The sequence below is a fragment of the Sardina pilchardus genome, chromosome 4 (assembly GCF_963854185.1).
Source record: "Sardina pilchardus chromosome 4, fSarPil1.1, whole genome shotgun sequence".
NCBI classification, from domain to species: Eukaryota; Metazoa; Chordata; class Actinopteri; order Clupeiformes; family Clupeidae; genus Sardina; species Sardina pilchardus.
The window spans coordinates 36,384,820-36,410,492 of NC_084997.1; the positions used below are offsets into that span (position 1 = coordinate 36,384,820).

Here is a 25,673-nt window from a genome sequence, read left to right on the forward strand (position 1 = left end):
GGTGAGAATGCGTGCGCTATGTCGGACTGTGAAGGATGGAAGATGATGAATAAATGGGTATAGCCTAAATTAATAAAGAGTAGGCTAGAGCAAATAGCCTAGGAGCATAATGAAACACGGACTGGAGCAGTAGCCTACAGTATATTTGCAACATGGTTTAAATGAATCTGTATGAAAGCACGTAGCCTACATTCGCGAAGAGGATAAACAATTTAATTTAATTTAGCCCTACAACGACACGTTACATTTATTTTACATGCAGTGGTAGTTTTTTGATTGTCGGTGGCGTTATTGCATCTCTTAGTTGCAATGCACAATGATTCCTCATGACAGCTACTGTAACCGCACTCCTAGACTTAGAAGCTACTTTTAGGCTTAAAATGCTTTGTGAATTACTTTTAGTGAGACAAATTAGGAGTCCTAAAGTTAGGAGTGACACGCCCATTATCTTTAGGAGTTTCTCCTAAATTCGCCAGTTAGGAGCTACCTTTAGCCCTAAAATTCTTTGTGAATACGGGCCCAGTTATTCATTTTGACTGTGAATTTTTGTAAAATGCTCTAAATGTGTTGTTCACACACACAAACACACACTCACACCACTGACATCAGTTCATTGATCTATGCTGTCCCAAAATGTATGTTTTTCATTTCACATTTGAATATGTGATAGAGTCCAAGGCCTTGAGTGAAGCAGCAGCAGCATTTCTTCAGATATCATGAGCATAGTCTAACACCGAATGGTTGCCGGTTCGATCCCCCACCAGTCGGAAAAATTGCGGGTGGGGGAAGTGATCGGGCACTGCTCTCCCATACCCACATCCATGGCTGAAATGCCCTTGAGCAAGGCGCCTAACCCCTCACTGCTCCCTGAGCGCCGCTGTAGCAAGGCAGCTCACTGCTCTGGGTTAGTGTGTGTTTCACCTTACTGTGTGTTCACTGTGTGCTGTCCCAGATAGCAAAATTCAGTTGAATCAACATTGAAGCCTGATGTTGAAATTATATTAAAATTATATTGAAAGTGTCCCCTCTGTTTTATGTTGAATCAACATTGGATTTTCAACCAACCATATTAAAGGGATAATCCGGAGTGAAATGCACTTTAGATCAATTTTTCGGACTATTGGGAGTACATACGTTGAGTTGACACCAAAATCATGTCATTCGGATGTATTTTGAGAAAGTTCGAGTTCACCGTTTTTAGCCAAAACTCGTTAGCCTGTAAGTGACCGGGGCAGGTCCTTTCGCCACTACAAAACGCTATTTTTATACCTCTTCTACTGTTCCAAACAACACTACACTTACGTGGTAGTGAGTAGAGGGTCCCTAAAGCCAAACCGAAGTATCCCCACGTCTTTATGTGGTCGGATAGAGAGTCCAGAATGAATTTAATCGAGTCAGTACCTTCCGGAAATGTCGCGGCGGCAGCTGCGCAACGCTTCAACAACACTTTACGAACATTTCCGGAAAGGTACTTACTCGATTAAATTCATTCTGGACTCTCTATCCGACCACATAAAGACGTGGGGATACTTCGGTTTGGCTTTAGGGACCCTCTACTCACTACCACGTAAGTGTAGTGTTGTTTGGAACAGTAGAAGAGGTATAAAAATAGCGTTTTGTAGTGGCGAAAGGACCTGCCCCGGTCACTTACAGGCTAACGAGTTTTGGCTAAAAACGGTGAACTCGAACTTTCTCAAAATACATCCGAATGACATGATTTTGGTGTCAACTCAACGTATGTACTCCCAATAGTCCGAAAAATTGATCTAAAGTGCATTTCACTCCGGATTATCCCTTTAACATCGAGAGAAGTGAGAGAGAGAGAGAGAGAGAGAGAGAGATGATTTTTTTTTGGAGGGGGAAGAGACTTAATCTGTGTTTACAGTACTTCATGACCACTGAGTATGAAATGGCTTGTGCTGTGAGTAGGTAGTTCTGATGGCTACATAATGCTAATAAGCTAACATTTACGCACCATAGTTCAGGTCCCGTAGAGGTAAATATCAGAATATTTCAATTGGGAATATTTCAGGAGTTCAAAAGCCTGATACCCACCACTAACCTTAACTAGCAGACTGTTCTGTGTTCTGTTTTAATATGTGACTGATTGTGTATGACTAACATGTGGTTAATGATTCTGTTTAGTAGGTGCAGTCATGTCAGCTTCAGTACCAGCACACAAGTCTGATGCCTCTGTTACCCCAGATCATCAGCTGGAGGCCCCTCTGGGCCAGTCTGATGCCCCTGTGACCCCAGATAACGTGCTGGAAGTGCTGTTAGGCCAGTCTGCAGAGTTGTCCTGCCAGCTACAGCTGCCTCCGGCCGTTCTGAAGGACAGCTGTATTTATGTGCAAACCAAAGACACTCGCAAGAAGAACCCACTGCCTATGTTTGTTACTGGGCCGGAGAAGGAGGTTGAGGTGATTGAGAAAGTGCTTTTATACTTGAGGAGAGGTCAGGAGAAGATGGAGGACCAGTCCCCGCTGTACCAAAACAGAACGCAATACTTGGGTGGAGCAGACGTCAAGGTGAAGCTTCTGAACGTTTCTGTGAGCGACAACAACACCATCTTTCAGTGTGTGGTGTGTCTCCGCTGCTGGAAATGTGAACGCCAGACAGAGATTACTCTACGGACACAGACAAGGACAGATGGTGAGAGACAGCTCTGCTTCCTGCTTCAGAGATTGTACATGTCTGCTTGACTCAGCTGGTGAATATCCCATATGTGCACATTATCATCATGACAAAAGTAAATAAACTTGGTTCGTTTTGTTTACTGAATCAGAAGAAGGTGGAAATGGGAGCCCTACCGTGCCAGTGGCTGTTGCTGTTTCTGTTCCTGTGCTGGTGGTAGTGGGGATCGTCATCGTGATTTGTTTGGTCTGCATCAGAAAACAGCGTGAGTTGCCGAACTTTCTGTGTTACTGTACAGTTATGCTTCACATGAAGATTTGTGCCTCAAAAGATGAGATTAGTTAGAATTTGCCACACAATGTCTGTGTCCGAAACGGGCAAAAATGCTGCCTTCTAAGATATCTTACAGGGGAGCGAGACATCTTGTCACGTCCGAAACAAAAACGCTGCCTTCTAAGATACCTTCGTTTCGCCCAGTTTTGAAGGCAGCATAGATGTATCCTTCATGCTGCCTTCAACGTCCAAAAGTTCTATTTAACTATGATGTCAGTGAACGGTAAAATGCTTCCATTCACCTCTTTGTATTTAGCTTGCAAAAATCACGGTAGGTCTGTTTACACGTCTAAAGCATGTTTATACTTCAAATTTTGACTCCTCTCTTCCAAAACACCATCCCCCGGGTCTTAACAAGTGAACCGCATTGGCTGGTCAGGTTTTTAAAGCATTTCCAGAAATTGTCCGGTCATTACACATCAGTGGCAATTAATTTGCTATGACTAGCATGCTAATAGCGATTTACGCTAACGCACCTAAAGCACAGCTGTCGGTAACATGGCAATATCTATGTTGATATCTTGCTAGGCTGTCAGAAACAGAGTTTCTAGCTGCTACCTTGTTGCCTTCTACGGCAACTGACTCGCTAGGCAGTGAAGGCAGTGAGGCAGTGGGCAGCTGCCTTCCGTTTCGGACACAGCCACAAACAATTATCTTTCTAGTTTCAAAAACAAAGTACTTTTTGGGATGTTCCCAGACCCGGTAGCCATCTTGCAACATACCTTGGATAGTTATCAGGAAGCTATTTTCCTACTCAAGTGAATGGGGAGGCATTCAAGGAAGAGCGGGATATGTGTAGAGACTAATGCCACTTTAGCGTTAGGAACTAACCATCTCTATGGAGGGTTCTTAGTGGACTGTAGCCTGGATGCCAGACCGAAGTTTAGCCCCGCCTCCATTCTTTTCCTGCAGGGAACTTCGGTCTGGCACTGCTCCGTTCAGCTGCTACTATTCGAGATACACTTCGGCCCGGACCAATCACATTTCACAGGGCGGGCTTTACGTGATGATTGACATATGAACAGCAGTGACGTTCACGGCTGCATGCGTCCTCGTTCAACGAGTTGGGTGTGAGACCATGTTCGCTTAGGTTGATTTTGATTGCAACAGAAACGCTATGGCTATGAATGCATAATTTGTTCATGCAGTTTGGCCTTTCGTTTATCTTAGCTATTGAAACGGAGGTTTTATCACGGATTCGCACAACTATTTCTGAACACTTAGACCAACGAGGATTTGTGGGAAAACTTCAGTTTCACTTTCACCCAGTTAAAACAGCATGTTTGGGTGATGTTGTTCCCGTTTGTTTAAAAATGTCTGTTTGCTCGTTGGGTTAACGACACACTTCCCCAGCTGTTCATTGCATACAGTTTGAAGGAATTATTTTTAAAAACGAAGGAGGATGTTTTCCATAGCCTACCCTGCTACATATTTCTGTCTTAGATTTCGCAGATACTGACAGCCAATAACTTGTTCTGTTTGGTTTGGTCTATCCAATGAGTGCAGAGCTATCCCCCCCGCACTGTATCAGTTGAATCATGCCCCATAATCGCAGCTGAATGGAGCAGTTTCAGACTCATATTCTGATAAGAATTGAGTATGACGTCGTCAGGCTAAGTGGACTGTGCCTCCTCATTAGAACGCCTCTGTTTCTATTCACTACAAGTTGTTGAACTGAATCAACACGTTGTGTTTCTTTGTTGCTACAGTACAGGGCTCTTAGGCTGTTAGCGTCTCCTCTTCTAGCACTTCTGACAACCTCACACACCTCATACACACTTACACACACTCTCCCCTCTCTTCCCTCCTCCCACTCCACTTCCCTCACTTCTCTTCTCTAGGCTATTCTCCTCCTCCATACAATGTCATCTAGTACTTAATATGTAGGCACTCCTATCCTCTAGTACTAGTACAGACACAGTGATAACTCCTAGCTATATTCCCACTGCAGTTAAACATTATTCTAACACTGTAGCTGTACTTGTAGCCTTGTAGTTAAAACAAAAAGTTTAAATGGTAAAAAGAGCCTACAAAATTCCGCTGCTGTAAGTGGCTTTGGCCAAATGAATACATGTTAAGTCTTTTTATGGCCTTTTAGGCCCTTTGACATTACTTGATAAGTCAGCAATCTTGTATTAATTCCAACGCTATCATACACTGAATGTGTCTGTTGTTGACTGTGTTTGACTGACAGGTTCTAAATCTGATGCAGGAGCCAATCAAAGCAGTCAAGATGCCGCAGAGGGCGGGGCCATAGCAGTAGTGGAGAATGGAGTAGTGGACACACCCACAGAGAGAGAAGGGAACCAGAACCAGCCAGATGAGTCGATGGTGATGACCCAGAGCCAGCCAAATGGATCAGTGAGGACGACCCCAGACCAGCTGAATGGACCAGCTGAGAAGAGCCAGCAGCAGCAGCACCAGCACCAGCAGCAGAGTGGATCAGCTGAGAAGAACCATCAACAGCAGCAGCAGCACCAGCAGAGTGGATCAGCTGAGAAGAGCCAGCAGCAGCACGAGCAGCACCAGCAGAGTGGATCAGCTGAGAGCACAGCAGCCCCAGAACAGGAGCCTCTACTCAGGAACGGACACAGCGGGGGGGAGGAGGACCGTGGAGGCCAGAGGGAACAGGAGACCTGTCTGTAGAGCAACATTCATATCATACATATGATAAAACATATATTATTATTAATTAGCTCATATGAATTATGCATATATACATTATTATAGTTATATTATTATTATAGTTATATTATTAATATATTTTAATTATTATTATTATTATTGCAGTATGTTTTAATGTGGATAAAGTAAGAAACAAGGTTGTGTCCTTGACATCATCCACAGACTTACACACCAGCGGACAACTCTGCTGTAAAATCTAACTATATTATAGTACATTATACACACACAAATGTTGTTTAGTTAAATAGAAACATATTATATTATATGACATTCTATTATGTAATATCAATAGCATGATAGTGTGCACTGTTGGAGGCCTAGTGACAGTAGACTGGGACACCAGTATATGTCAGTTCATTCACGTCACAGGGCACTATGAGAAGTCAGTTGAGCATCTTTTAGCCCTTTTTAACATGTAGAGGAACAGGAAGGAGGATAGCCTTCAATGGTTGGAGAGTTTACCATCTATGATGTTTAGTTAGGTTTGGAAATGATTGGAGTTTAAAGGAGTCATAGAATTCAAAACCACATTCACCTTGTTACTGTTGAATTTAGGCTGCGAGCAGTGTCCAAAGGACAACACCAAAGACTTTACCGCGTCCCCCGCCTGCTTTCGTATGCAAATTAGGAAATAGAAACAGCCGTGTTGAAATGCTCCAATCTGAACAGAGCTCAGATAACACGTAATAGGCGCCCATCCCCCTTTAGATTACACCCCTCGGCCCCTCTCATTTGCATACCTTCGATTAATAATTCTTGTTAAACTGCTCTTACGATGCTAGTATCTAGATATGTGGTCTATGGCAGAGACGTTGTAATGCTAGCGTTATTACAGCTAACTTTGGAGAGTTACTATACTAAGAAATGTACTGATAAAACTTACCAATCTAACACATTCATTCTGTTGGGGAATCTGCTGCACTTCATCTTCGTCAGAACCTTCTTCTGACTCGGTTTATACATGTACGGCTGTATTCCTTATTTAAATCCATTGTTGATAGCTTTATCAAAGACTTTGGCTTTATTTACCAGCAGTAAACGTAGTTTCACTTTGCTCTAGCTTCAGACCGGTGGATTGAGCCAATCAACTTTCAGGACATATCGGCCAATAGACCAATCAGCGCGCATCTCATTTGAATATTCATTAACTTGCTGAGTGGGCGGGAAAAACAAACTGTTTCATTGCAAGGCTTATTTATGACCTTGTATTAGGCGATCTAGCAGTGCTCCTGGGGCGTTTTCAGCCCCACAAATTTACATATGACATTATAGGCTCAAAGATCAATTTGTAATGGTCAAAAAATGCGTTCTATGACTCCTTTAAAGGAATTCATGTACGGAGAACTTGTTTGGTAATGCAAAGTGATTGATTGTGCCCAGTAATTAAATGTGCATTCGTATTTACACACTATGTGCCATACACATTAGAGCACTTAGAGGTCAGTGGATGACCAAGAGATTTAATAAATACTGCCACCTGGTGGTGATTAGTGTCCAGGGATTCCCAAACTGTGGTACAAGCTTCTAGGGGGTATGTGAGATGAAAAAGGCTATGGCGGAAAGGTGCTAAAAATGAACTTTTCAAATGTCCTCTAATTAGTTCATGAATAAATAAATAAATAATTTGAATTGGGTAATAATGATATGGAAACACGACATTAAAGGAAATAATTTGTAAACTGTAGTAGGCTGTGTTTTCATTTAAAAAGGCGGCTTATTAAACATGATGCCTGGAAATTGAATGCGTCAATAGAACGTGTTCCTTTTTAATGTGTTAGATGGTGGGGGGACGCGAGCCGAGTCAGGACGTAGAAGGTCGTATGTGAGGGAAAAGTCTGGGAACCGCTGGTGTACAGTAATTAAATGCAGCCAGTGTGAAGCAGTAGAAGCCAGTCAGTGTTGTCTAGTTGCCCATACAGCTTTGCTTGTACAAAGTGATTGTTATAGCTTCTGAAAGTCTCATGTGTAATCAGTATTTCCTGTTTCCTCTTAGTACTGTATCATAACTTCACTTTCATTCTATTCTCTTCACATGCATACTGTTGCTCCCCATATTCTACCTGTATGCTGTATATATACTGTATATAGTAATTCTTTATACATTATTTTTGTCTATTTTTTATTTTTGTTTTTATTTCTTCTCATCACTTACAGTTTTTTCTGAATGCTAAAGCACTAATCGTGATTCTTGTAGCACAATTTCTAAAACTATTAACACATATAGCAAAACCACTCACTGAGTTTGCAAAACTAAAAGCACAAACACTGCTTTGAACTCAGTTTGCAATTTTGTAACACACACTTTGCAAAACTGTAGGCACAATTCACTGCACAACACTCTTTTTGCGGAACTTTAAACACAACGCACTGCTTACACTCAATTACCAAATTTCCAACACACTCCTAGCAAAATCATACACATGTATGGCTATCATTACAGTTTTTTGCAATTGCTTACACACAATTTTTCAAACCGAGTTCTTTTTAACAAAATTTAAGCACAGGTATCCAAACGCCACACTCAGTTTGCATAATTCCTAGATTCTTTGCAAAATGAAACACTTCAGTCAAAACAAACACACTTCAGTCAAAACATACACACTTCAGTCAAAACATATACACATATTTGTAAAAATGCTATTAGTTGTCATTTAACAAACACAGTCCTCAATGATCAGACACTATTGCAGCCAGTTTCACACTGCCGTGATAAATGCAAAACGCATTTGTAAAAAGAAAAATTAGGAAATAGCATGTGCTAGATTTTTGCCCAGACATTGTTATGTAAGGGATCATTTAGATGTCCAAAAAATAGTGACAAACCCACAACATTCTTCATGATTAGTTCGACATAGGGAAAGTGTATATAAATAGGTATTTACTGTAAACTTGCACTTGCACTGTACAACACTGAAGACTGCTGTAGACTGAACATTTCAAGTATTTCTTTCAATACTTACAGTATTTCTAACCATAATCAGTTACAGTAATCAACCAACAATGAAATCAATTGAACAAATAAATCTGTAAACAAACAAAAACTACTGCATAAAGTACATACACTTTGACTCTGAAGAACAACTACTGCAAAAGCAACAAGACTGTATAGCACACCTGAGTGCTGCGTTTTCAATTTTGCACATGTGTGCTTACACACCTGGTGGATGTGATTATCCAATTTGTTCATTAGTGTAGTCATTGGCAATCCGGGGCTTTGTAATGACAAGGAAGTAACCTCACAATCCTTATCTGTGTCTAAGGTGTGGAAATGTGTGTAGAGTTTTACAAATCACTGTGTGTAATGTTTTGCAAAAAGGGTGAAGCAGACATTGTGTGTAATGTTGTGCAAATCTGTGGAGGTGTTTTGCTCCTTGGAGTAAAATTTTGCTAATTGTGTGAAAAAAAATATCTTAGTGTGTAAACAATTGTAAAAAACTGTAACACTATTTTGCCAACTGTCTGGCACATTTTCACATGTGAAAACTGTTTTAGATCATTAGTTCACTTTGCAATCAGCCTAAGCAGTGTAAATAAGACACAGGTAAGATATCCGTGTGTACAATGGAAGGAGCAGGAAGGGTGAGAATTAGAGGAGGCCTAGGAAGAGGACGTGGAGGTGAAGGAGCGAGAGGGAGAGGATGACAAGGACAAGGAGCCCGGTGCCTTGGGCTGGAGGACATTGCATGCAATGTACTGTAGATGACATTTTGTGGCCGTACCCAGAGAGATGCCATGATGTAGACAGATTTTTTTTTTTTTTTTTTTGTCTCAGTGAAATTACTATTTTGTGTTTTGACTTTGTATTTGATTTGATGAGTGAACACCAATACTTGACGTTTGGATTCCTATATGTTTACAGAACTATGACAAAAGTATGACCTCAAACTGACATACTGTAGCCTACCTTGTGCACAGAGAAAGCAAAAGCCAGATGTGTCTTGTATTTATACCATCAGTGTGTAGTTGACACAATGTGTGCTTAGTAGATGATGGCTTGTGTTCACTGATTGATACAGAAACACAATTTTTACAAAGGTGTGAAGAGTTAATCAAGCTGTGTTCGCTTTTGCAAGAGAACTACAATGTTTTGATAATTTGGTGAAAGGTTTTGCTATTTGTGTGTAGAGTTTTGCAAAAATAGCCAATAGTTACAAAAAAAGCTTAACCAATCAGAAAAAACTGTAATATCGTTCTTATTTTAATCTTAACAAAGAATGTAATTGCAGTATCATCACTTCATGTGTGATATTTGTTACATGTGTTGGAGCTGTCGGAGCTGTGTATGTAAATGTGCAACTCTGCATGGTGTAAGTGATTCACTATTGATATTTTTTACAACATATTTGTTTATTTTAAAACTGTATTCTCTAGCGGCTGCTGATGTTTTTATGGCTGTATTACAGTTTTTCCACAGTTGCTCAAACACTAAACCCCATTCTCTGAATCAAATTCTCAAATGCCTGAACACATTTATTGAATTATTCCCTTTTTTGGCAAAACCATAGACTACTTTCACCCACTTTCACCCATTTTACCAAACTCATTAACCCTTTTTGCAAAACTGTGAACACATTGTGCATTCTGATGCACTTCTTAATTATATTTATAACCAAACAACGCAGAAGTTGAACACAATTAGTGCACAGTTGTCTCCATTTGAACACTACCACTCAAAATTGATAACACTTCTGTCTAATGATGTGACAACCAATATAAGTCAGTTCAGAGTTGACAGAGACGCAGGGGACAACAAGTGTGTGTTACAGTAGAAGTGGGGTACAAGGAAGAGGAGGGTGCAGGTAGGAGGAAGAGGATGAAGAGAAAGACAGAGAGTCCCAAGAGTTGCAATACTGTAAGTGATGATATTTGGGCAACAATCATTGACCATGTTCTGGTTCATGGAATGCCAATGAGAGAAGCAGGACTTCATGGTCCAACCCAACATCAGTGGTTTCTCTGTGGCGTCAATGCTGTAATCCAAAGATTCAGACTACAGAAGAGAAATAGCGTAAATGTCCATTATCATACAGTACAGTAATCACTGAACATCCACTGTTACACACTTACTACCCTTTGAGCTCAACTCTGAGAGAGTGAAAGAGCTGAGTTATCAGTATGTCCAAGTAAGTCTAAATTTAGGCACAATACAATATTACAGTATTACATACTTACAGTGCTATCAGAGTCTGTGGCATCACAGTACAAATCATATTGGCCTGTCTTTCTGTTCACTTACAAAACTATTGATTAATATCTTCATATAGGCTAGAGGATATGAGTAGAGAGTGATATAAGTCCTTATTCTCTATCTTCATTGTGATATTTTATTTTTCAAATTAGAATGAATACAATTCCTCCAAGAAACCCTGCCCTGAAAACTGTGTCTTCCATTGTTTGGTGTATTGTCTTATCACTGCTCTGCAGGAGTGCAATTTTGCCTGATGTGTTCAATGATTTGAGACCATTAGTTAGTTTTGAGCAAAGTTAAAAGTGTTTTGAGGTGATTGTTCAGTTTTGCAACAAGATTGAAGGGTTTCGAGAATGTAGTTTGAGAAATGAGTTTTCTGTTCACAGTTTTGAGAAAAAGGTAAAGAGTTCTGAAAAAGGTGTTCTAGCAATTGTGAAAAACTGTAATGGTGGTCGTTCCACACTGCACTTCCTGAAGTGGTTGTTTTGAATAACAATAAAAACTGTTGCATCTTGAATCCTGTGTTATTCCTGTCACTGCCCTGTGCCACTCTCTCTAGAGTCTGCAGGGCTCCACCAGGGCACTAGGTGTCCCTGTCTCTGTCTCTCTGTGTGTTTTGCAGGCTTGCTGATTGCTACACCTGGGCCCCGTGTTGGTTGCTGAAAGTTCAGTCTGTTGGAGTGTTTCATCAGAGAATGTCTAATAAGGGGAGAAGGACCACTAGCGAAATACTTCCGCATGGTACTGCAACTAGAGGGCGATCGCGAGCAAGTGATGAATGAATGGGTAGCAATGGAGCTGAACCCCCCAGTACCACATTTGTCGTTATATAATTTTTTCTCCTGAAATTGCATTAATGCATGCGATGCAGGATAACTTGACTTGACAATCAGCTGACCAATAAAATTTTTAATATGTGTTGTTATTCCTAAAAACCCTTTCAAAGTTTTCATGTCACGTGACACAAGCGAACCACTTTACGGCCATAGACCTAAAAGAAGGTTCAGCTTCACGACGGTCGTAATCGGTCGCGAGTGTCGCGAGCATCCATGAGCTAAATGCTAGCATGTTACAGGGAAAACGGCCCATCCTATGAAAAGCAGAAAGGACATGAGTGACTTTTTATTTCATTTCCAGTGGAAAACCTATACTCAGGTAGCTACTACGACAATGTACATTAAGAAATGAAGTTGTCAACTGTGAAAAAAACGAGTTCTAGCCGCTTAGCCCCATAGACCACAATTCATTTATCACTTGCTCGGCAACGTCCCTAGCGGAATTTCAACAGATTGCAGGAACAATCCGGTACAATGGAGTTAATAGGAAGTGGACCGGCTCTCCCTAAAGGTAGGGTGACCAGACGTCCCGGTTTTCCTGGGACAGTCCCGATTTTGAGTGGCGTGTCCCGAGTCCCGACAAAAGCCCGTCGGGACGCTAATATGTCCCGGTTTTCACCAACCACTGTTGAAGTGTGGTTTTAATATAGCCCGATCACTACCTAAACCCATGTAGAAACTAGCATAAAGCGTCCGACGTATGATTTGTGTGTGTGTGATCGTGTGCCAGTCAATCGCAGTCTGCACAATCTTTGCAGTCAACGTTACATTGTTTCATTGCCTCGTTTTAATGGCTAGCAGGTTACGCTACGACAATGCTGAAGAGAAAGTCATCATTCTCAATAACCTATTAGTCCGTGAGCCAGAGGGGTTGGTCGTGATCAAAAAGGGGGCACACCATACCTTTACTGAAAGCCTGGAATCTCAGCTTTTCAGTGATGTATAATGGCCATCTGACAAGAGTAGCTGTTTAGAGTTATCATGTAAACTAAGGTTGAGAAAATAATATGGCTGAGTTTCGTTTTCAAAAAATCGTTTCATGCATAGGCTATATAATGTTTAGGAGTCAGACAGTGCATGCCCTAATCTCTGACTGAAAGTGCACAGAATTTGTGCATTTACACAGCAACATTTAAGAAATTTTCTCGGGGGTGACACCCCCGAACCCCCACTACCGTTTGGGCTTAAGGACGGCTACGAAAAAAAAGTTTAATCTGTCGCATGTTGACGTTACATTTGATCACACACAAAAGTGTCCCGGTTTTGGTTCAGAGAAATCTGGTCACCCTACCTAAAGGGGCTCTGGTTTCATTCTCTCTGCTCACCCCGCCTGTGAGAGCTGTCTGGGTAGCTTGTGCTGCAATTAATAAATTCTTAATAGTATTGTTATACTCTGTGTTGTCTCCACACTTTGTCATGGTTTTGAGCCAAACTGTGACATTTCTATTGGCTTTTGAAGTTCCTTCAGCGCATGCGTTTATTAGGTCCTCCCTCCTTCCAATATAAGTGCCCAACACGGAAACGTCTGCCTTTTTTGTCATTACCGAAAGGGACCAAGACAAAATGTGCGTGTGCATTTGAGTTTAACTGTTTCACTATCACTACCCTATGAAACGATTCCACTTCCTCAGAGATTTATGCACGCGAGTTCCTCATTTCTTTGTATGTGAATTTTTACTCCCAAGATGTTTCATCGTTGGAAGTCCATGCAACTGGTTGTTATTTGCCTGCTGACCGGGTGCTCTGGTGAGACTCAAATTGTCAAATGATTCACCATGAACGCCTGTGACTGTGTGTTTATTATGTCTTTTATTTGGGTTTGTCATCTGTGTATAATATTTTTGATATGCTTTGTTGGGGACGCACTTTCAATTCCTGTTTCAGTACTGTAGCTGCCGCCAAAGAAAGGGTGCCTCTCATTTGGTCTTTTATACACCCTCCCTTCCTTCCTCGATCCTCGTCCTCACTGATCTATATAAAGACTGATGGGGCGGCAACAATGGGGTAGTCTATCCAGTGTTAGTTATAGATCAGTGGGAACGCCCATCGAGGACCGAGCATCGAGGAGAGAGTTTGAGAGCCATAAGGTGCCTCTCATGCAGCGTTTATACGTCCTCCCTCGCTCCTCGGGCCTCGATCCTCACTGATCTACATAAAGAATGATGGGGGGGAAACAATGGGATAGTCTATCCAGTGTTAGTTATAGATCAGTGGGAATGCACCTCGAGGATCGAGGAGGCATGTTGAGAGGCACCCATAGTCAAGGCAGAGATAGCTAAGGCGAAGCCAAGAAACTTCATCAGAAGCCACTTCCTGGAACCCAAATGTTTGCCTTTAATCTGCAGGAGGGGTTGGAGCAGCAGCCCCAGGCCAGGAGGAGTTTGTACGTCAGTCCTCCCTCTTCAACAGTCAACTGCAGTTTGGTAACTTCAGCCTGGAGTTGTGCAACGTGTCTGAGCAAGACAATCTCACCACCTTTTTGTGTCTTGGAATGTATGATAGAAGTGGGTGGCTACCAGAGTACCAGAGCAACACTACCTTGCTGGTGTTGAAGGAAGACGGTAAGGTTAATCAAGCTGTGACTGTTGGTGTTATTAGGCTACAAGTGGATATTAGTTGTGTATACAGATATGTGAATATAATCTATTTCAGTAGTTAAAACAAATGTTGAAAAAACAAACAAATAAAAGAGAATCTTTGAGTGTAACGGTTCTCTAGTTCTCTAGTCTGTCTTTCCGGCCCAACAAAATGTTCAGTAAAATGTCATGTATTTCATGTATATATTTCAATAAAAAAATATATATTGTATCTACAGTATATAGGTGATTTTCCACTGACAGCAAACCTGCTGTTGAGCTGGTGCTACTTGGAATTTTTTGAACCGTGGTGCTATCTAGTGAACCGGTCCGCATTTCCTCCAGTTTTGAACCGAACCAAGGATGCATCATCAACAATGAGAGTTGCATGCAAAACCAAAAGTTAATGAGATGCATAAACAGGAGAATGATATGAACAGCTGTCCCATAAAAACGGCAGAAAATAACTAGAGAATATAATTCCAAGGAAATTTCGAGTGCATTAAAATGCAAAAATTTACAGATAAATCATGTAGATATGTTTAAAGGGTCACTGCACCCTAAAATAGGTTTTTTGAGCTGTTGATTGATTGAAAATACTCATAAGTGGTGAACTGTACTGTTGAAAGATGGACACATGATACAGGACTCCGTATTATATAACTTTTACTTAAGAACGTAATGCATTACAGGCAACTTGGGTCAGGCTTGTCATTCAGTATATAGCATTCTGACTGCGTGCATGCGCAGTGTTCCTTTTATAGTGTTCGAACCAATTACATTACTTCTGAACATTTGGAGACTAACATAACATATACAAATGTTCTACATCTCCTTTACTTAGCTTATGGCTTGTGGTAAACAATAAACAAACCTGCTCTAATACATGAGTATTAACAAAGGATTATAATGCCATTTTCAAGGACCTGAATTGATTCCAACTTTTAACTTAATCACAGGCAAGGTCACTAATACTGTTGGGCATGTCACATATCACAAAATCATATCACACGTCATAACTTTTTTTTTTTTTTTTTTAAAGCAGTCTTTTAAGCATGCAGTGCTTACTACGCATACTTAGGATTTGGCTTGCAAGGCCTCCCAGACCGTGTAATGTAGATATCGTTTGCTGTCCCATGGGAGGAGTGGACTGGGTCCTGGTTGATGTTTTGTGTGTGGTTGGGTGTTTGTTCTTCTGTGTTTTGTGCAGGTGTGTATGTATGCTGGTCAGGGCGGGACGTATGTGACTGAACTGCAGGAGTGGAGTCATGGGAATCTCTTTGTTGTGGTGGAGGTTCAGAGACTGGGAGGATATGCCTGCGGTTCCGTCTGTACTCGCCACCTTCTGATTGAACGATGTATGACCTGGGCTCCTTGCAGACTGCCTTGATGGTTCCTAAGCGATCATGGCCATGAGGGGTTTGCATCCTTACTACCTCACCTTGATGCAAGGCACGAAGGGGTCTGCTGGACTTGTCATAGCATTCCTTTTGTGACAGGCGTTTATGAATGAGCCCTGCCTTGACAACTGTGTTGTTCCTGGATTTTGGAATTAACAGTCTCTTACTCACAGGTAGAGTCGTACGTGTCTGCCTGGACATCAGCCTTTCGGCTGGGGAGCCAAGTGTGTTGTCGCGTGGCACATTGCGGAGATTGAGCAGGTTGAGAAAAACATCTGTTCCGTCTCTCTTTGATCTTTCCAGTAGCTGCTTTGCACTACGAACGGCACGTTCAGCCAGCCCGTTGGCTTGCGGGTATTCCGGGCTGCTTGTTATATGAGAAAAGTCCCAGGCTGTGGCAAAATCTGTGAAGCGCTGGCTGGTAAACTGAGTGCCATTGTCCGAGATGAGTTTGTGCGGGCTGCCATAGACAGAGAAGTGCCTTTTTAGTTTTGTGATCACAGCGTTAGCAGTTAGGTCACGAAGTAGGTCAATCTCAAACCAACTTGAGTAGGAATCAACTAAAACTAGATAGTGTTGGCCATTCCACTCGAATATGTCGGTTGCGACTGTCGACCATGGTAGGTCAGGGACCTGGTGTAGCTTGAGTGGCTCCTTTTGTTGGTGCGATTTTGTACTGTTGCATACAGGACAAGCACTTGTGTCTCTCTCAATGTCCTCACTGAGTGTGGGCCAGAACACGATTCCACGTGCTCTGCGTTTAGTGGATTCTGTGCCCGGGTGCCCTCTGTGGAGAATGGTGATGTAGTCCTTTTGCAATGATTTGGGAATTACTGTCTTTGGGCCCTTCATGATTACACCATCTTCAACGGCCAGTTCATCTCTGTAGGGGAAGTATTGGCGGATCTCTGGGGGTATCTGAGTTTGTTTGAGAGGCCAGCCCCTTGATATGACACTGCTCAGTTTCTGCAGAGCTGGATCTGAAGCAGTGTGTTCCTTCAATTCAGTCAGTCTGGAGGATGAGATGTGTTGGACTGACATGATCTCATAATCACTAGAGTCATCACTGTGTTGCTGTTGTTGTTGTTCTAGGGGCACGCGACAGAGTATCAGCAATGTACATCTGTGAGCCTTTCTTGTAAACAATCTTGAAGTCGTACTTTTGCAGCCTCAGCATCATGCGTTGCAATCTGGCTGGAGCTGAGTGTATGGGCTTGTTGAGTATAGTGACTAAAGGCTGATGATCAGTCTCAATCTCAATCTGCTTTCCATAGATGTAATCATTAAATTTCGAGCATGCAAAAACAACTGCTAAAAGTTCCTTTTCGATTTGCGCATAGCGCATCTCGGTCTGTGTCAATGTTCGGGATGAGTAGGCGATTGGAGCACCCTCCTGAAGGCATGCTGCCCCGAGGCCATATTGTGAGGCGTCACAGGTTAGTGTGACTGATTTCTGGAGATTGTAGTAACGCAGAGTGGGTGGACTGGACAGGCACCGTTTCAAAGCGTCAAACGCCTCCTGATGTTGTGTCAGCCAGCACCACTGAATGTCTTTGCATGTTAGCTCACGTAGAGGGGCTGAGATCTCACTGAAATTAGGAATGAACTTTCCTAGATAGTTGATCATCCCTAAGAAGCGCTGAAGGGCTGTGACGTTTTCCGGTATAGGCATCTCACTAATCGCTTTTGTCTTAACAGGGTCTGGCTTTAATCCTTCACTTGTAAACACATGTCCGACGTAACTCACTTCTTTTAGGCGAAATTTGCACTTTGTGGGGTTGAACCTAAAGTTCACTGCCCTTGCACGATCAAGCACTTTTCTGAGGTTTTGTTCGTGCTCTTTTTCGTCTTTCCCACCTATGATTATGTCGTCCACTATGACAGCGCAGGGGTATCCAGCAAAGATCTGCTCCATTGCGCGCTGGAACACCTCACTAGCTGAGTTGATTCCATATGGCATTCTTAGAAAGCGAAACCTGCCAAAAGGAGAGCTGAAAGTCGTCAGCATGGATGACTTGTGATCCAGTGATATCTGCCAGAATGAACTTTTCGCGTCGAGGACAGAGAAGACTGTGGAGTTTGCCATTTGTGCAGCTACTTCCTCTACGGTACGCATGGGATGATGCGGACGTTTCAGGGCTTTGTTTAGATCCCTTGGGTCAATGCATAGTCTGATGTCATCTGAATTTTTCTTATGAGTAGCGACCATAGAAGAAACCCATTCAGTGGGGTCTGCGACAGGAGTGATTACGCCTAAGTCAACCATCCGGGTCAATTCTGTTTTGACTTTATCTTGCATTGGCACTGGTATTTTGCGTGCAGGTTTTACGGCTGGCAGGACCTCAGGGTCCAACTTCATGGAATACGTGACAGGAAGCTTGCCTAGCTCGTCTTTAAAGAGGTCCGCATACTCTGTAAACATCTGGTGTGAGAAATGTGTCTCTTTGCTGATGTCTACGTGATGAACTTCTTTGTTCAAGCTGATTAAGTCCAAACGGAGACAGTCTGGTAGACCAAGCAGAGCTTGTACGTTTCGTTTCACTATGTAGAATTGTAGGGTGTATGCTCTGCCTGCAGAGTGACACAAAAGTAAGGCTAACCCAGCGGTGTGGATTTCTTCACCTCCATAAGCTACCAGTTTAGTGCCTTCTGATGACTGGAGTCTTTCATGTTGTCTCACTTGTGTGAAAAGACCAGCTGACATGACATTACATTTGGCGCCTGTATCGACTTTGAGTTCTACAGGTTTTCCATTAATGTGCACAGTGGAGAAGATGTCATTCCTTTGTAGCAAATGGGAGTCAACATCATCTACAGTCTCACTTGTAACACTAACTCCATCCACAAAGAACAGTTCCTCATCACTGCTAGAGCCCTGCACAGTCTGAATCTGATTCACAGATCTCTTTTTGTAGAACTGTGTTTGTGATGATCTACAGCATTTCTGGAAATGGTTCCACTTGTTGCACTTGTGGCATTGCTGACCATAAGCTAAGCATTTCTCTCTTTTAGCCTCATGGTTACTTCCACAATTATTGCAGTTAGTTATTGTCTGTATGGGACGCTGTGCTGAATGTGATTGAAAAACATGCTGCTCTGCGCCTGATTTTGGCTTTGGTGTCTGTGGCTGTCTTTTCCTTGCTTTGTGTTGTAAACTGTCCACTTTCTCAACTTTCTCAAGTGTTTGTTTTGGGGCTGAAAGGGTCTTTGTATGTTGCTCAGTCTGTTCATATATTTGACACATGTCAATGGCTTTGATTAAAGTTAACTCGTTGTCACGCAAGAGTTGTTTTCTCATGCCATCACTAATTATGCCACACACCAATTTGTCTCTGATAAGCTCGTCTTTAAGTACACCGAATCTGCAGCCCTTTGCTTTGTTTTTCAGGTCACTGACGTAAGACTCAATTGTTTCATCTGGTCGTTGGTTTCTCGTATTAAACTTGTGTCTTTCCATTGTTATATTTGTCTGAGGGTTGCAGAGTTGACGGAATTTTCGTTTCAGACATTCAGGATCTTCTCTCGATTCTGCTCTGGTCACTTCATGTCTGTTCTCTCCCACCCCCGCATACACAGCGGGTGCGTAAACGAAAGCACGTTCCCTGTCAATGGCTTCCGAGCCGGCTAAATTTAGAAGTATGAAAGCTTGGGTTCGAGCATCCTTATCAGAGTGAGCAGCCGCGATGAATATATCATATTCTTGCTCGAATACACGCCACTTTTCAGCAACATTTCCATCAAATACTAGCGGTTCTGGTCTACGGAATCCTTCAGCCATGGTCGTTGGTAAACTACCTTTCCCTGTGGTAGCTGTGCAGCGCTAGCTGGCTGTTAGCTATGTCCTCAAAGCACTTGAGAAAACTTCGTCTTACCACGTCGTAGACAGTTCTTTCATTCACGACCAATCCTCAACTTCTGACACCATGTTGAAAGATGTGTGACACATGATACAGGACTCCGTATTATATAACTTTTACTTAAGAACGTAATGCATTACAGGCAACTTGGGTCAGGCTTGTCATTCAGTATATAGCATTCTGACTGCGCGCATGCGCAGTGTTCCTTTTATAGTGTTCGAACCAATTACATTACTTCTGAACATTTGGAGACTAACATAACATATACAAATGTTCTACATGTACTATTACCAGGGTTAATATTGACAAAAATCGTTTTTCCCGACAAAAGTAACATTTCGTCTGATTTTGTATTGGAGATATTGCTCTCTCGCGCATACTACCGTTTGAAAACATGCCATGGCATGTTGGTCCAAAATCCTATTGGAATGCTGACGTTGTCCTGCACTTCTAGTCCGACACTACGTCACCGGGTCGTTACAAATTAGGACTGAAACGCCCCAACACCTGCTGCCCTGATTAGCCTACCTGTGATAAGCCATGTCTGCAGCACTCATTTCCAGATTGACACGAAATCACCATGGTTGATTGGTTGCAGCAGTGCTGCACTCTCTCTCCAAATTTCAGAACGTCTCGCCCATTTTGAAAGCCGTTTTCAGAAATGTGAAGTGGGTGGAGTTATGGGGTGAAGTGACTCTTTAATAAGGTGTTGCTAGGGTAGACATGGTGGTTTCATAGTTTATGAAAGTTGATAGTGCGAAGATAGACAGTTTAAAATTGAATATGGATAGCTTAAAAGCTGAATGTTGACAGACCGATAGTTTAATTGATGTTAATAGGAAAATCATTTTAAATGGATGGAAATAGGTGTAGGTTAATGGATGTTTAATGTTTCACTAATGTTTGCTAGCAGCTATGTTAATAATGCCAATATGCTAATCAGATTGCTTAGCTAACTTAGCTCATGTTTGCTAGCAGTTTTGTTAACAATGTTAACTATGCTAACAATGCTAACTACGCAAACAATGCTAACCAAGTTGATTAGCTAACTTAGTTGATGATTTCTAACAGTTATGCTAAAAATGCTAACTATGCTAACCATGCTAACTAGTTAACTTGCTAGTGAGGACTTTTATTTTGAAACATTTGTTGCTAGGGTATCCATGGTGGTTACTGCGGTATTATCATGTTGGTTGGTATGGAAACTGTCATAAACGCTTAATTTGAATGGTTGCTATGTTGGTTACTAGGTACATGGAGGTTTCATATAGTTGACTGGAGACAAAGTTGATGATAACTGATAGTTGGAATGGTTGAACAGTTAAATAGTTGAGTAGTTTCAATTGTTAAATTATTTAATAGTGTATTATTGCAGTGAGGACTTTTATTTTGAAACAGTTGTGGACAGAGAAAACAGTTTAACAGGATATGTAGTCTTCACAGAGTGATTGTATGCTTAAAGCCTGAGAGAGAGAAAGCTGCTGCAGCTGGCCTGGCCACCTGGCATAAGATTCTAATTGCCCTATTATGTAAGGGATAATGTATAGAACGCTGGTCATTATCGAAAAATAATTCCCGACAGGATGAACTGAACCCCGACGCGCAGCGGAGGACAGTCCTCCTCGGTGGGTGCAGGCTGAAAGATAGCTCGGGCTGAGGGAAGAGGGCAGCTCCCTCCCCTCCCCTCCCTCTCATATGTCAGTTAGGCTGAAAAGGAGAAAAACCCCTTTAACTGTGCACTGACAAGCCGTTTCCTCCGCTCCGCGAGTCTTGAAGCGCCGGTCTGTGTGCGAGAGCGCGTTCGGTGGGCCGGCCGCTGCCGCGGTGCTGTTGTGGGCTGGATAGAGCAGGGGAGCGGCAGGAGGGTGGAGCGGTGCGGAGCGGTGCGGAGCGGTGCGGAGAGGAGAGGAGAGGAGAGGAGAAGCCGTGGGAATTATAAATGTGAATGACACTTTCAACTACCAGGATAAATGCTTCAAACTAAAGGTAGTGAAAATGCCCTTAAAACAGCCTAGGCTCAGGGAGGGTTAAGACCAAACTCTGTGTTGTGTGTGTGTGTGTATGTGTGTGTGTGTGTGTGTGTGTGTGTGTGTGTGTGTGTGTGTGTGTGTGTGTGTGTGTGTGTGTGTGTGTGTGTGTGTGTGTGTGTGTGTGTCTGTGTCCTCTGATAAGGCTATTCCTGAGGCTGTATAATGTTTAACACAATGAGTCCTCCTCTCTCTTCAGTAGAGGTGGTTTCACACAACCCATGGTATGAGGACCAGGAGCAGCCAGAGGGCCTGCAGCAGGTGACTGTGGGAGAGTGTGCTCTTCTACCCTGTCTGCTCCCACACCCACCTTCTTCTCTGGATGCCATCCGAGTCTACTGGCAAACAGCACTCACAGACCTGGTGGTTCACGTCTTCAACAAAGGCCAGGAGGAGTTTACACATCAGTCCCCCACCTACCACAGCAGGACCAGGCTCTTCACCAGCCAACTGCCGATTGGTAACTTTAGCCTGGAGTTAGGCATCGTCTCTAAGCAACCTCACCACCTTTCAGTGTTTTACATTTTATGTTGAAATGCACTGTAAAAAGTTACAGCTTTCCTTACTTAAAATGTTCTAGTAAGTAGAATTAAATTCTTTGTTGAGATTGCTTGTGTAAAATTAGAGTTATTTAATTTTGAGGTAGAGAAGTGAACAATCAAGTAAACTATACTTGAATTGCTGAAGTTTATGCTAGCCTACACTGTAGAATTAGTTTGTTACCGTTACTTATCTGTCAGTTATCCATACCATTTAAAGGTATGCAAAGTGATTGCACTAGTTTGATTAGATTGTTCTTTGGCAGATTAGTAGGGTAGCTAACTATACATCAGAATACAATCTGGAAATAATTTCATTCCTAAACTTCAGCAGAAAAAAATATGACTTGAATTCTCACCAATTCCATGCCATTTTATTTCTTACCCGAACTTGGCACGATAGTTTCTAGGCTACCATAAGAGTGACAAGCCTTGGAAGCCTGTGTTTCTGTCTGATTTGAACACTTCTCTGGTTTCTCTCACAGGATACTTTCTCAATGAAACTGAATGTTAGAATGTTAGATATATTTTATTTCGAAGGCTTTTGAGATATGGGGTTATTACCTTACAGTAAACTGATTCTTGATGATTCTTCAAGTGAACCTTGGGATTCTTGCACTGATACAGATAATTAAATATTTAAGTTGAGTCATCTGAATTTCACTAGTTTGCTAGATGGAATTGCAAAAAAAAAAAGAGATACAGTGCCCTCCAAAAGTATTGGAACACATGCTTAAAGTTAAATATAAAATAATCTTTTGGAAATTGATCTTAATGCCTTAAATAAATAAAGATAAAGAAATATTCAACCTTTAATGACATTAATTTTCTTTGTGAATGAATAATGTATTGTAAATAAATAAATGTTTTCCTTAAAATATAGGTGGTCATAAGTATTGGAACGCCCATGTTAAATTCCCATAGAGGATTTTTATTTTTATTTTTAAAGGCCAGTTATTTCATGGATCCAGGACACTATGCACCCTGATAAAATCCCCTTGGCCTTTGGAATTAAATTCCAATACGACCCCCTATATTTTAAGGAAAACATTTATTTATTTACAATACATTATTCATTCACAAAGAAAATTGATGTCATTAAAGGTTGAATATTTCCTCATTGTTTAATTTAAGGCATTAAGATCAATTTCGAAAAGATGATTTTATATTTAACTTAGCATGTGTTCCAATACTTTTGGAGGGCACTGTAACTGTATTTCTTTCTGATTATACTGTGCCAACATGTGTTAATGTGTTGCTCTGGTATTATGTGTTTTTTTATTTACAGAGCCAGAGCATGGTGAGGGACCTCAGCATCACCCTCTGATGGCAGAAGAGGAGAGGGAGGGAGAGATGAGTAACAGAGGAGAGGAGGAAGGGCAGGTAGAGGAGAATGAAGGAGAAGACAAAAGAGAGGAGATCAACAGGGAACCATATAAAAAGCAAGGAAAAAATATCAGGTTAAAATTTAATAAAAGTAACTTCCTGGTATATATATTATTATTTCTATTCTGGTTAGTAGTGTGTTATGGACATGACATAAGAGTGATGCTTTTAGGAAATGTTTAGTAAGTAGAACTCAGTGTTTGTCTTTTGTTGAGATGTATTACAGACCCCGAAGTTCTTTGTTGTTATTATATTTTATTTTTAGTATATTTTAGAAAATGTTCTTCCGCCTTGAGTGCAATATTTCTGGCCGGCTAGTCAGCTTCATTGGGATAACACGGCAAAGGAGGATGCTAACATTTAAAGCAAGAGCTGGGGAATTTGAGTTCTTCTTCTCAGCAAATATATATTTTTCAGAAATGGCATCTTTATATTATTATTATTATTATTATTATTATTATAAATATTATTATTATGGGAATACTATGTTTCAAAGCAATATGTCAGAACAGAAAACACTGTTTGGCAAGTAGATTGGTAAAATAGTTAGATAAGTAAGATTAGTATAAGTAGTAGCACCACCACCCCCACACCCATACCCATCTAAAAACAAACCCTGTGGTAAACATCTGATTGATTTAGGATTATGTAAACAGTATGCAAGAAATATACAATTGCATAAACGTACACATTGTTGCCCAGAAGAAAAATAAAATACACAGAATATGTTTTAAACAGCGAGACAAAAGTTATGGACAAATTGCTACATGGTTAGCATTCAGCATATTTGCGTTCACGTTATGATTTTACACAATGTTATGTTTGTATGTGTGTGAAAGAACGACACTAGATTAGTTATATTAACCTGCTGTACCTTTATTGTTAGCTTTGATGTTAGGCACGTGAGTAACTAAAGTAAAGCAATAATGGGTTCAACTTGTTACCGACTGTTGTGGCAGAGACGGTTTATAAAGCTTTATATACCGTCTCTGCCACAACAGTCGGTAACAAGTTGAACCCATTATTGCTTTACTTTAGAATGGTGCTGGTCGCAAGGTACATGTTTCCCCGTTGTTTTCTGTGAAGTCAGTCTAGTGTTTTGTGTATTGTGTAACGTGCTTGTTATGACCCTGGTATTTGCTGAGAAGCCAGGTCTTGCGCTGCTTGTGGATTTGTGTTGGAAATTCTTATTTTTCTTCGATATAATTTTTGATGCATGGACTCCTCTGCTTGTTTTTCAAGCCTGAAAGATTAAAAAATTTGTCCATTGAAACTGCTGCCTCTGCTTCCTTGGCCACACCCACGAACTTCAAATGGTAACCAGCCCGGTTCCATGACAATCTATCAGGATTTATATGTCATTAAAGTGTAAGTTTGGCGGAAATTGAAAATAAAGCTATTTTCTGAATGAAAATACATCAACTAAGCCGTGGAGGAAGTAATTTTCGCTCATCACGCAGTACAGAGCTAGCACGGGCAGGAACGACAGCCCAAAATCGCAAACAGTGGGTGTGGATGGGGATTGGAGCCACACGCTTTCAAAATCGCATTTTTAAACCACTAACATTGCTCAAAACAGCGCCAAACCTCATCAGTAGCTTGCTCTAGGTGTCTACACATAAAACGAAGCACCAAACAGTCTGTAAACTTTGGAATAGTCAGTATACACGTAGAATCAATTCGAGACCGCAATTCCATCTGAAGCACAGAAATGTCTCGCGAGATCTCACATGGAAGCACGGGACTTATTCCTACAGGTAGTCAAAATCGCATTTTTAAACCACTAACATTGCTCAAAACAGCGCCAAACCTCGTCAGAAGCTTGCTCTAGGTGTCTACACATAAAACGAAGCACCAACAACTTGGCTCATGAACCCGACGTATATAAAAGAAGACTGTTATGAATATAACCCCTTCCAGCTCCTCACGAAGGAAAGTCCACGACCTCTCGTGTGAGATCTCGCGAGACATGTCTGTGCTTCAGATGGGGTGTTGCGGTCTCGAATTGATTCTACGTGTATACTGACTATTCCAAAGTTTACAGACTGATTGGTGCTTCGTTTTATGTGTAGACACCTAGAGCAAGCTACTGATGAGGTTTGGCGCTGTTTTGAGCACTGTTAGTGGTTTAAAAATGCGATTTTGAAAGCGTGTGGCTCCAATCCCCATCCACACCCACTGTTTGCGATTTTGGGCTGTCGGTCCTGCCCGT

At 41.6% G+C, this 25,673-nt stretch overlaps 2 protein-coding genes across 2 annotated transcripts; both read left to right on the forward strand.

Moving 5' to 3' along the window:
• The first annotated feature begins 2,156 nt into the window (after nt 1-2,156).
• LOC134079061 (uncharacterized) lies at nt 2,157-5,613 on the forward strand. The gene is made up of 3 exons (XM_062535229.1): nt 2,157-2,652; nt 2,786-2,899; nt 5,162-5,613. Exons 1-3 carry the CDS (start codon nt 2,157-2,159, stop codon nt 5,611-5,613), a joined length of 1,062 nt encoding a protein of 353 aa, XP_062391213.1.
• An 8,552-nt stretch (nt 5,614-14,165) lies between these two features.
• Nucleotides 14,166-24,376, forward strand: LOC134077935 (uncharacterized). Its single transcript, XM_062533572.1, has 3 exons — nt 14,166-14,237; nt 21,739-21,996; nt 23,364-24,376. Exons 1-3 carry the CDS (start codon nt 14,168-14,170, stop codon nt 23,642-23,644), a joined length of 609 nt encoding a protein of 202 aa, XP_062389556.1. The 5' UTR covers nt 14,166-14,167; the 3' UTR covers nt 23,645-24,376.
• The last annotated feature ends 1,297 nt before the right edge of the window (nt 24,377-25,673 follow it).

Coding starts and splice junctions, on each gene's coding strand:
- LOC134079061 (XM_062535229.1), top strand. CDS start 2,157: ATGTCAGCTTCAGTACCAGCACACAAGTCTGATGCCTCTGTTACCCCA. Junction 2,653..2,785: donor GACACAGACAAGGACAGATG/GTGAGAGACAGC, acceptor TTACTGAATCAG/AAGAAGGTGGAAATGGGAGC. Junction 2,900..5,161: donor GGTCTGCATCAGAAAACAGC/GTGAGTTGCCGA, acceptor TTTGACTGACAG/GTTCTAAATCTGATGCAGGA.
- LOC134077935 (XM_062533572.1), top strand. CDS start 14,168: ATGTATGATAGAAGTGGGTGGCTACCAGAGTACCAGAGCAACACTACC. Junction 14,238..21,738: donor GCTGGTGTTGAAGGAAGACG/GTAAGGTTAATC, acceptor TCTCTTCAGTAG/AGGTGGTTTCACACAACCCA. Junction 21,997..23,363: donor CACCAGCCAACTGCCGATTG/GTAACTTTAGCC, acceptor TTTTATTTACAG/AGCCAGAGCATGGTGAGGGA.